This window comes from Sceloporus occidentalis, unplaced genomic scaffold (genome assembly GCF_023333645.1).
Source record: "Sceloporus occidentalis isolate IW3139 unplaced genomic scaffold, rSceOcc1.0.p SCAF_426, whole genome shotgun sequence".
NCBI lineage: Eukaryota > Metazoa > Chordata > Lepidosauria > Squamata > Phrynosomatidae > Sceloporus > Sceloporus occidentalis.
In genome coordinates this window covers 243476-255035 of record NW_028317406.1, presented here as the reverse complement: position 1 = coordinate 255035, position 11560 = coordinate 243476, and the positions used below count along the sequence as shown (strand labels likewise).

The window sequence follows — 11560 nt, the reverse complement described above, 5'->3', positions numbered from 1 at the left end:
CATTAACCCCTCAAAACATGGCAAGCGCCCCAAGACATTAGCGGAACACAAGGGGGGCTCCAAGTAGCCAGAGAGTTCTCATGTATGGAAAGGGGCACCGAGGGGGAGGGGTATCGGGGAGGAGAAAGGGGCATCAGGGATTTTGGAGAGGGACTGGGCAGTTGGTTTGTATTCACCTCGTTAGGCGGGAAACTTAGCGGAGAGAGCGTAAAATCCTGGTTTTTAGGGAATTGCGGGAGTATGCAGTAATCTCCCGGGGCTCTCCGTTAGCACCGATCGCGCAATCTGCGTAATTTCCGACATCCGCTTCACGGAATTACCGGCACCCCTGCAAGCGACAGGCATAGCCTGTACCCAGAATCCCTCTCGCACGTTCCTTAGCAACCAGGAAGCGAAACTCCGAGGTCTCTCACCGTCCGCTGCCCGGAGTCATGAGCTTCGATTCGGCGAGCCCGTCCCGGGACCCCCGGCAGCACTACGAGCTGAGGCAGGAGGCTGCCGAGTTTTACCGATCCCTAAGGCTGCCGGAGAGGCTGGAACTGGCCCTGAACAGCGCGCTCCGCCGGGCCCCGGGTGATGTGTACGGCTACCTGGTGAGACCTGAATGCCCCATAGCGCCCCAGGGGTGGATTAATACCCTTTATAACACCCTGATTGATAAATACCCCCCCCGTGATACGGGACCCTGGGAGGAGGAATATTCCCTGTAACCTGGGGAAATACCAGGACCCCCTGGGGAGCGGATATAGAACCCCAGGGTGGAGAAAAGCCCCTGATGACCCCACAATTAGATAAATACCGCTAATAATAGGTGGCCCCCTGCGTGAGCGGACACCCCCCTGGGCCCCCCTCAGTAATCCGGTCTGGGTTTGGATTTACCCCTATAATACCCCAATATTTATTATTAAAACTATCTAAGAAAGTTATTTCTCACCGATAAACCGACTTGTAACACATTCAGATCTTTGTCTGGCCCGGAACGTTCCGGAGTATCTTATGGGGGGGACGGTATTCTGTTCTTTACGTCTATTTGTTTTATCCCCCGGCCCGGAATGTTCCCGAACGTCTTGCGCGGGGACCGTATTCTATTCTTTACGTCTATTTGTTTTATTCCCCGGCCTGGTGACGATGGAGCTGTTTGCTGCTGTTTAGCAATAAAGTGTAAGTTCTTTCTTTTTGAGGCCGAGGACCTGGCGCGGCTCGCCAAGACGCCGACGATCTGCGCCATCGATGGTCGGAACGTTCTGGACGGATCAGGAAATCCCGCTCTGGAAGTTGGCGTTTGCTGCACCGTAAAGAACGTAGATAAGGTACAGAAAATCAGTTATCTGCGTCGGGAGGAGAAGGCGGCGATACGGGGAGGGTGGCAGCGTTCAGGCCGGGGGCAAATCGTTTCCTGAGACGATGGCGTCGGGGTGTAGATGCGACTTGGGCTCCACGTTCCGGCGGAGAGGCGATGGCGTCGGGGTGTAGATGCGACTTGGGCTCCACGTTCTCCACACACGATGGGAATGCAGGTAAAGCCTTGAGAAACGCGACGGGTAACGGCAGCATTTTGGGAGCCGGGTCCCGGGATGTGTTGGCTGCTGCTCTTCATGTTTATTCTTAGGGTTTTATGTTGTTTGCAGAAGATATCCGCAGCCGGCATCTCTGAAGCAGTTCCTGAAAATGAAAAGCGTAAGTCGGTGGACACAGCCCTGGAGTGGATAAAACATGACATCGGCCCCCTGATTAAAGGAATATCCCCCGACGAGCAGTCCAAGATCGACCATCTGCTAAGGTAGGACGTTACAGATCCGCCATAAACACACAGAGCGCGTTCCTCACCGAGTTCCCCCGCTTTCCGGGGTGAAAATAAACTCGGGATTGATCACAAAAGACATTTTCAGATGAAACCACAAATGAATTCTTTTACAAAGAGCTGTGAATAAACCCGTAGAGCCGGGTCTGCAAGTCTTTCCGCCAAGGGCCGCTTCATCAGGAATTTACGTGTTCGGGGGCCACGCTCATTTTTCATTGAAACAAAATATGGCCTTTTAGCTGTGTCATTTATGTTAATACAGGGTTTATTTGGCAAACATGCAAAAGCAGGCGACAAACACACACTCAACAATAACACACTCACACCAACACAACTAGACACTGACTAGACTAGGCGCTGTCACACGGCACAGATATATACACCCGGGCGCTGTCACACGGCACAGATATATACACCCGGGCGCTGTCACACGGCACAGATATATACACCCGGGCGCTGTCACACGGCACAGATATATACACCCGGGCGCTGTCACACGGCACAGATATATACACCCGGGCGCTGTCACACGGCACAGATATATACACCCGGGCGCTGTCAGACGGCACAGATATATACACCCGGGCGCTGTCACACGGCACAGATATATACACCCGGGCGCTGTCACACGGCACAGATATATACACCCGGGCGCTGTCACACGGCACAGATATATACACCCGGGCGCTGTCACACGGCACAAATGTATACATTTTATTGGATATAATACGTTTCGGTAACTTTTTTTTTTTTTTTTTTAGGGAATATTTTAAGCCAAAAAGAAAAGAAGCAGAATCAGAAATGCAGGGAAAGGAAGCGGCTCCTTTGGAAACTCCGTCATCCCCCCGCGTATCGCCGAAGTCCAGCAAGAAAAGGGCAAGTTCCAAAGGTCAGTAAAGACACGTTAATTGCATAGATCCGTCAATACTAATGAATAATAACAATAATAGATCCATTTTTATCTGGGCTAAAACCAACACTTTCCCCACGGAAGTTATCGATAAAGAATTTTTACTTAATTCTTAGGAAACAGGAGATGTTTTTGGTGCTTTGAACCCCTCAGCAATCAGGCATCTGAATGGCACCTGTATAAAAAGTATAGCTCTTGTTTTCATGAAATAAATAAAATATCCATTATTCTCTTCAGGTAGAAAGATGGCTGCAGGGGAGATGCCTATTCCTCCTCCAGACCCCCCTGAGCAGGCAGTATGTGGTGGTCTCGCCATCGGCGCGGTATCTCTGGCTGTAGCTCGCAGCAGCGCAGTTCTCAGAGAAAGCCCTTTGTATTTGCACGTCGCTGCCCTGAAGAACGAGCAGGTACTTTTTCTTTGGCTTTTCAGTGCGTTTGGACACCGATGCGTGGATGAAATGTCTGTTGTTAGAATTTTACATCCTTAACGTTAAGTAAATAATCGGGGCAGGTTGAGCTGAGCTTCACCTGCCTATCTTGGCCCTTTAGATAAACACACAATGGCTTTATCTTCCTGCATGTCTGGAACAGACAATAAACAATAAGAAAACGTCACTGTCATGTCTTTATTGACTGAGTAGAATTAGAGTGCAAGCTTTCGAGTCAATGTAGGGCTTCTCTTTAGGCTTGTTACAGAGTTAAATCACAAACATTGCCAGGGCAGTGAAAAAGGCTTTCCGTCGGTCATTAATAACAGTGTGATGTAAGAACTGCCCCAATCATATCAACGACCCCTGGAGGTGTCAAAAGTCCTTCATCTGTCCTGCAGGAGTCGCCATGTCTGAATTTTTTGCCCACCTCTATGTGCAGAATTCTGCCATTAATACAATCTGTTGGCATTTTGAAATAAATGTAATGTAAATATGGCAGGGGAAATAAATGCGCCAATTCAGCACTCTGAACCACGATAAAGAATGTCTATCATGATGAAATAAGCAGCATAATACTCCCGGACCGTGACATCATTGGCAGAGTTTGTCCGCTCTATCTGCCCGCTAATCTTCCCATGGCAGATGCCTCCATCACCTCCTTCTTCTCTCTCGTTCTGCCAGCTGATGCCTACAACATTTACTGTCCCGATACCCATGATATCCGTGCTGAGCTGCGGGAAATCGTCTCCCGGCAAACTGAACCTCATGAAAGAAGTGATTGTGATCCCGAAGCGAGGACGCCCGCTGCACGAGGTAACGAGTCGCCTGCGTATATAACGCGCTTCCTCGCTTAGCTACGACGTGCTGCAGGTGATCGGGTTATCCCCATATGATGCACGTTACATTCTATGTATAGCTCATTGGCCGTAAACTCATAAAGAATAAAAAAGACTTAATTCCTTTAAACCGAAGAAAAAAAAAAAGATAAGTGATCAAAGGGTTACATCTGCACGGTGACCGTGGGTTCCACACCAAATACTGACCCTTTATGATCATTTTGTGTCTAGAGCCTTGACATGGTTCTCTCCCTCCAACACCAAGTGGCAAAGCAGCTGAGCGGGACCTCCAAAGCAGGGGTAAGTGACCTGCGGCGACCTCCAAAGCAGGGGTAAGTGACCTGCGGCGACCTCCAAAGCAGGGGTAAGTGACCTGCGGGAATGCTATGTACAGTTGGTTCCAGTAGGTGTCACGTATGAAACGATCTAGAATTATGTATTAATCTAATTGATGCAAAAAGCTGTGAATGCCCCATCCCCGGCGTCTCTTCTCTCGCTCATTCCCTCTCTCTCTTCCCTCCTCCAAGCCGGGCATATCGAGATCCCTCAGTCTTTCCTGATAAAATTCATCCTGCAAACCATTCCCTACTTTATTTGTCTCCTCTCTCTAGAATGCTAATATCCTTCTGGAATGGGGTCTCTAGAAATGTTCCCACTACTCCCTCTTTCTTCTGCTAATGCCCCTCACTATACCCTCAGCAACCTGCTTTCTTTTACGTCTGCTTTATTGCATTAACCGCTTACCTTTGAGTCCTCAGACATAATTACCCCCAAGTCCCTCTGTTCTGATGTCACTAACAGCACAGGGACCCCCAATGCTAGATTTGTCCTATTGCCAGGGAGACACATATTTGAAGGTAATGATGCCCACCCTGGTTTCTTATTAAAGCCCCTGAAGATGTCTCCAATGGAGAGGGCATTGATTGTCTTGCATTTGTCTGAGGCCGGCCCGATCTCCTCTATTAAGTGCAGAACATTTGGATTCGGCTTTGGTTGTAGTTTTTATGGGGTGATCGTCAGACCGGCAGCAAGCACTTTGCCGGCGTTTCTTTTAGGAATGTCAGGTTGTTGAATGATTCGGAGAGCCCGTTGTGTCTGTTAATAGACCCGTCGGCGGCTTTTAGTTTGTGCCGTCTGAGTGATGTCTTTACTCTTAATTCCCGCAGTTGTTCATTAAGAATGTGTCGTCGCTCGGCTGCCTGGTATTAGGATGCGACCACGTAGATCAACCTCTGGCCATAATCCGTGAAGCCTGTGAACATCTCGCTCTAGAACTGGGGACAGACCTGTATTTGGCGCTCAATTGTGCTGCCCATGAATTAATGGACTATGTAAGTAGCCTTTTTAATGAAAAATGTTCCTTTTAACAGATTTGTTTAATTTATTGCCCCCGACCTGGCGTCGGCTCTAATGTGTTCCCATGACTGATGTTTAATTCAATTTATTGGAAAATTTGCATATTTTTTTAGAGCAAAGGCAGATACGAGGTAGTAAGTGGAACGTTCAAGACTCCCGATGAGATGGTCGCCTTGTATTTGGATTTAATAAACAAATTCCCCTCCGTTTGTGCTTTACTCGACCCGCTCACAAAAGAGGTAAGAGCTGTGCTTTCATTTGCCTAAAGTTTTAAAATATGAATTGTTCCGAAATCTTGGGTAATGTAGGGATTTGGGGTTAAACCCGTTTCCCAGGTGAATCTGAGCTAAAGGTGTGAGTATGGCGGTAGGTAAGAGCTGTTTGGTCTGCGATAGAAGCCCAGGCTGCGCATGGACTGTTGGTGAAGTCACCCTGTGTGGCCGCTGACACCTCTGTCTGGATGTGGGGCGCGGGAACCATGACCGTACTCCTGTGCCAGCGATTAGCGACCTGCTAGCCGTACGAAGGAAGAAGCGAGCGACCCATACCGCACGGCCCGCGACCCGCGACGTTCGGCCCACGACGCTCGACCCGCAACGCTTGCATTGGGGGCCCCTGTGCTGTCATAGAAACTGGAAGAGAGGGGTTTGGGGGGGAATTATTGCTGAGGACTTAAAGACTAGCAGAGGGGAGGAAAAGCAAAAGGGTACAACGAGCTCTGCAACTTTACAGATCTCTGCTCAGACTTCACCTAGAGTAGTGGGTGCAGTTCTGTAGGTCCCATCTTCAGAAGGATATTGACATTCTGGAGAGGATTCAGACAAGGGCAACTATAATGGGAATGGTTTGCTGGATAAAAATGATCGGGAAGAACTGAGATCTTATTATGTCTGGCTGGGGGGAGAGAGGCAATTGAGAGGGACAAAGAATCTAACACTAGAGGGTCAGAGGCTGAGGTGGAATGGAAGGAACTTTTACTTTACTAAGAGCAGCCTCCCAGCAGAGGTAGTAGAGGGTAACACAGGGAGGGTATTAAACATCCAGGGGATAGACATCCGGCTCCGACGACTGATTAAGGGTTGAGTCTGAGATGGGTCGGCTCTGCTGGCAGGTTCTATGCTATGTTTCATTGGTATATGAATGGGCCGAGGTCCTGTGCATTCTGAGCTGTGTTTGCGCATGTTCTGCTAAGCCAGGGATCAGAGTTTCGTTCTCTCTAGAGCTTTCATTAGGAGAGGGTCACCCCAAGCAGGAGATTTCCATCTCACTAAACGCAGCAAGCGCCTATTGACTTGGTGAGAGGCAATAAATAGGATCAAAGCAGAGATCACGGCAGAGAAAGTCTATGCTGGACGTGGGTTCTGCAGACTCGCCTTAGTAAATACTTCAGGGCAATAAATCTGATCCAGTGATTCTCACCTGGGGAGCAACATCAAGGTCCCTCCGAGGTTTTGAACAGGCAAGAAGTGGTTAACTCCTTCCCCGCGCAGGGGCGCAGCCATTGTCTTGGTTCGGAGCAGCGAAAGGCTTTGCGGCTGTATATGCTATTGTTGAGTCTGTATAACGGCTGCGCGCTAACGAACCATCTGTGGGTGCAGCTAATTAGCAGCTTCATTTATCTTCTAGAACATCGCAGCTCTTCACACCATTGTAACCATTGAATCTCAGATGTTTCCCATAAATGAATGTTATTTCCCCGGAATATGGCGGGTGACTCTCCGCGCGCCTCGGGAGAATTTCCCTTCATTCGATTTTTCCGAATATTTTCACGCAAGATTTTAACTCATGAGGTTCTCGTTCAGGCTGCGGAATGAGGGTTCGTTTTAAGAGTAGAAACTGATACTTTTTTAAGGCCAAAACAGAAAAAGGTGTAAAGTTATATAACCTTTTCATCATTTTACCTGAAGAAGAGACCTCTGAGATCCCAAAAGCTTATGTAAAGCTGCATATTTTTCTATAAAAGTCACCTTTTTTTAGTCCATTTTCTTGCTGTATTTGTCATTAACCTATTTTTGATCAGGACGCTCCGCAGTGGCAGAAGATGAGCGACGCTCTCGCCTCCCGCTGTCACGTTTTGGCGGATGTCGGATCTAAATCCGTCTCCAAGTTCCTGGAAGATGGAAACCTTAAGATTCCAGCGGTCAGCGGCGTCGTCCTCAAACACGCGGGGGAAACCACAATTACGGACCTCATGGACCTCTTCAGGCTCATTGAGGGTGAGCGGCGGGGGGGATCTGGGCTTAGGGGCAGCCGGCATCAAAATACTGTTACCCCTGAAAAGCCGTTATATTCGCAGCCTCCAAATCACAGGGGCTTCATCCGCAGGCAGACCCTGATAAGGCGGAGGGGGGCATTAATGGAGCATATTCCTTTTTAATTCCAAATTCCATTTTGGAGCCCTTGGGTCAGTAGGCAGAAGCTGCCACATCAGCAGTGGGGGCTGCAGTTTCCTTGATTTCAAAAGGTAAATGGGAGGAAAATAAACGTGTGACGGGTAGAGACGCGATACTCCTGTTTGCCGTTTTATGGTTTCAAACGTTTACATTTTGCGTGTTTTCTGTTTTTTTAGGCGATGGACGGATGGCAGTGTTAGCATGCGCCGAGCAGGAGATCGTCGGGGACAGCCTCTCGGATCTGGTAAATGCCACGCGCATATATATTATATATATTATATCTTGTACACTAATATGGACCCCAAATAACAGGCCCCGGTACACAGGGTTTGTCAAGTCTCACTTTTTCAAATTATGAAATTCAGCACAAATCCGCGGATAATTTCAGCCCCCTTTCTGCGTTATTATTCAGCGTCTCCAAAATGTGCCCCCGGTGGCTGAATTTCTATAACGGTGACTTAGCAGAGGTGTGGAGCGCACACAAAAATGCTTATCAAAAAAATTTACAATATAAGCCCTTTTTGTCCTGCTTATGACCCAGACCTCCAGAAATCTCGTATTACGAGTGAGCCTTGTGTTGAGTGCTAGCTCCCGTGGCGGCAGAGCCTCATGTTTCAGTGGAGCCCCGCAAACTCTGCCCATGGGGGTTCCTTCTGTGAGGTGGTTCAGTGCTGTAAAATACAGACCTAAAGCACATGGCAGTCCATAGACGGCCCCTGAGTGCTTGCGCTGCGTTACCATACCCCCAGCAACCTGCGCAGGCACGTGAGAAGACATATTTCTTCAGTTCCCCTTCCTGTTCCCCTGGGTTGGATCAGAGCCGTGACCCAGGATGCTAAACTCTTTCGTTGATTAAATGAATGGCGAGTCTGCGCTTTTCTCCTAGGCCGTCGGGCTCGGCGCAAGCTTCATCATGCTGGGAGGTCTGCTGCGTGGGGAAAGGACCATGAAATACAACCGTCTGCTGGCGATAGAGGATGAACTGAGGCGGACGGGCACCCTGGGCACACACAGTGCCATGCTTTCTTCTCTCAGCTCTGCTCCGCGTGAGGACGAATGCCCCAGCAGGGGGTAGGAGGACACAAATTAGCCGGAGCAACGAGAGTCCAGGGCAGCAATGGAGAAAGTCCTCAGACCTGATTTATCCTTCACGAGTCTTAGAAACGTACCCTAAACGGTCCATTTCCATGGTTATGGGGCTTATTCACTAAGGTTCCCAACCCCACTCAATTTGCAGATGACCTATACAGTGTAAAGTATAACAATAACGAGGCATAAACATTGGGGGCTCTGTCACGCTGTACAGCCTCTGTCACGCTGTATCGCCTGGCCCCTCGCTACATCAAAGTGCGACAATTAGGGCGAGCCAAGGAGCTGAATCAGGGGGACTGCAGCTCATTTTTACCCAAAAGAGACTCTCCGGCAACTAAAATCCACAACGGAGGCACTAAATTCAATTAAAAATGGTGCTGGTCGGTGCTGCGTATGTCGCGCATGCACGCTGCCAAGCTGGATGTGCTCAGCCAAGGAGTTGGGGGTGGGGAAAAGGGTACAAATGGGAGGAGTCTGCTGAAAGCTTCCATACAGTTGGGGGGGGGGGGTAATAATTTAAAGGGTCCTCTTGGCTATCATAAGCATTAAGGCTTATCAGACTGAAGGGCCCGGCGCAGTCACTGTAACCCCTGCAATGCCACTGAGGTGAGCGATTCACTGGGTTTAAATGGCATCCGTTATGTATTGGAATAAAAAAAAGACCCAAATTGTCATCTCTTTAATTTTAAAATCACAAGCACTGAATCGTCACCAAACAGATACACGGCACTCATATACATTACAACCAGACAATTCACACCCCTTTCACATGGAAATATAAATGCGCTTTTTTTTGTTTTGTGCATATTTCTTTAAAACCATTTCTTTAGCGGAGCCGGAAACGTTCCTGGAGGGGACCGTCTGACAGCCACGGCAGGTTGGCATGACATGCTAGGCCATGGCAGGTTAACGGGGCACAACAGGGCACGACGGGGTCGGAGCGGTGCAGTAAGATATGGCGCCTCAGGGAAGCATGACGTAGCTGTGTGGTGTGTATGTAATGCATGCTTCCATATAAATGCCCCCTGTTAATCATTTTCTAATTGAACTGTTCTGATGTGTAAGCATGTATTTTGGGTGTATGCGTGTACATGACACATTCGCGCACACCTGTCGCTCAGACTATGAGGGCAGAAGGCGGTTAAAATGGACAAAAAGCTCTTCCCCTGATGAATGGACCATTCCAAGGGTTGCCATGGAGATAAGACCATTTTATAGCCTTTGCACTGGATAACCCGGCTGCTCCCAGAAACTCCTCCGACGTCTTGTGCTTTTGTCTCTTGTGATATCTTCCCCCGAACCTCATCGGGAACATCGTCCCCGAACCTCGCCGTCTCTGTGCAGCCATTTCTTTTTAGATTGTAAAAAAGGGACTGAAGTCATAATTTAAAGCTCTAGAGCCGGATCCGAAACCCCTCAGCAGCTCGAGCTGTTTGCCTCTCCTGCTTTCTTGTTCACTCGGCCGCCGTCTTCTGCCTCCGCTCCCTGAGTTTTAGCGTTGCTGGTTTGCGAGGAGACGTCTGACTCGGAGTCCAGCTGCTTCCCGACAAAGCCCAAGGTCTCCACGGACCTGAAGAAGAAAGGAAATGTAGTTAAAGCGCTGGGGGGGGGGGGCAAATGTATTATTCAGAAACTTGTTTATTAGAATGTGCGTGGCTTGTGTGTCCAGAATGTCATGTGGAGGTTATCAGTATTTTATCAATGTTTTTTCTGCCCCTAACATACTTTAACTCAAGGCTGTACAGTCTCCCTGCAGGAAATCCCTGCAGGACTGGACTAAAGGGGGGTGTGGAGAGAATAGTGTGTGTGTGTGTGACATCATGAGGGGGGTGACATCATCCAGCAAAGCTCAAATCTGTAGGCATCTAATAAACATAACATTAACCATATCATTCGTTTTCTTCCTCAAATATCTGCGCCAATAACACGAGTTCCAAATTGTAACAGGACAGGTGCATGCTGGGTAAATATTATTTTAATGACAATTTTAATTAACCATGTCGGTCACAGAAGCGCAGAGTAATTTTCAGACATTAACACATGTACAATGATTGGCCATGTCAGGAGTGTTAGTGGCCCCCTGGGTGCAGTATTTCTTCAATGCCCCCTCGCCCCCCAAAAAACCCATACATATGCTAACACCATAACACGTACATACGAACACTATCTCCTCCCCTCCAGTCACCTACACAGTCTTCCCTTGTACAATAAGACCCACGCTGACACCATACAGTCACACACCCACTCTGCCACCGTACCTACACACACTCCCTCTCCCATCACCCGTGAAGCTTGCCAGCTCTCCTCCCCTGCTCCCTCTTACGGAGCCCTGTCTTCACTGCAGCTCGCGCTCTCCCTCCAAGCTACCGCACTACTACTGCAGGGTCACGTGATGTGTGTTACATGACCCCACGGGCCACCTCCCTACTTGGCACCTAGGTGCCCTAGGCCCGTGCCCCTGGGCCATGCAGATAGAGTTAAAGGGGAAGGGGCAGAACTGTAAGGCCATTTCAGGAGGAGGATGCTGAGTGCTTTTACACAACTCTAGGAGAGCTGCAGCAGTTCTCTGACGTTGCATTTTATTATTTGTTTTATATAGCGCCACCGTATTCCGTAGCGCTGTACAAAGGGTATCTGCACCTTGACCACGCAAGCGGTCCCTGTAATATATAATAAATACCCTCATACCCCAACCATTCGCCCCGTATATTCTGCCCGGTGGATGATCATCAACCCGATAA

General features: G+C 48.8%; 2 protein-coding genes across 2 annotated transcripts in view; one reads left to right on the top strand and one right to left on the bottom strand.

Moving 5' to 3' along the window:
* Positions 1–431: 431 nt before the first annotated feature.
* Positions 432–8802, top strand: LOC149272681 (enolase 4-like). The gene is made up of 12 exons (XM_089506828.1): positions 432–593; positions 1182–1310; positions 1629–1780; positions 2563–2690; positions 2949–3118; positions 3824–3955; positions 4210–4278; positions 5145–5309; positions 5448–5573; positions 7355–7550; positions 7904–7971; positions 8614–8802. Exons 1-12 carry the CDS (start codon positions 432–434, stop codon positions 8800–8802), a joined length of 1686 nt encoding a protein of 561 aa, XP_089362954.1.
* A 1433-nt stretch (positions 8803–10235) lies between these two features.
* LOC149272680 (shootin-1-like) overlaps positions 10236–11560 on the bottom strand; it is a 34464-nt gene continuing 33139 nt past the window's right edge. The window contains exon 15 of the mRNA XM_089506827.1: positions 10236–10389. Coding sequence (XP_089362953.1) covers positions 10236–10389 — 154 coding nt within the window. The remainder of the gene's footprint in view (positions 10390–11560) is intronic.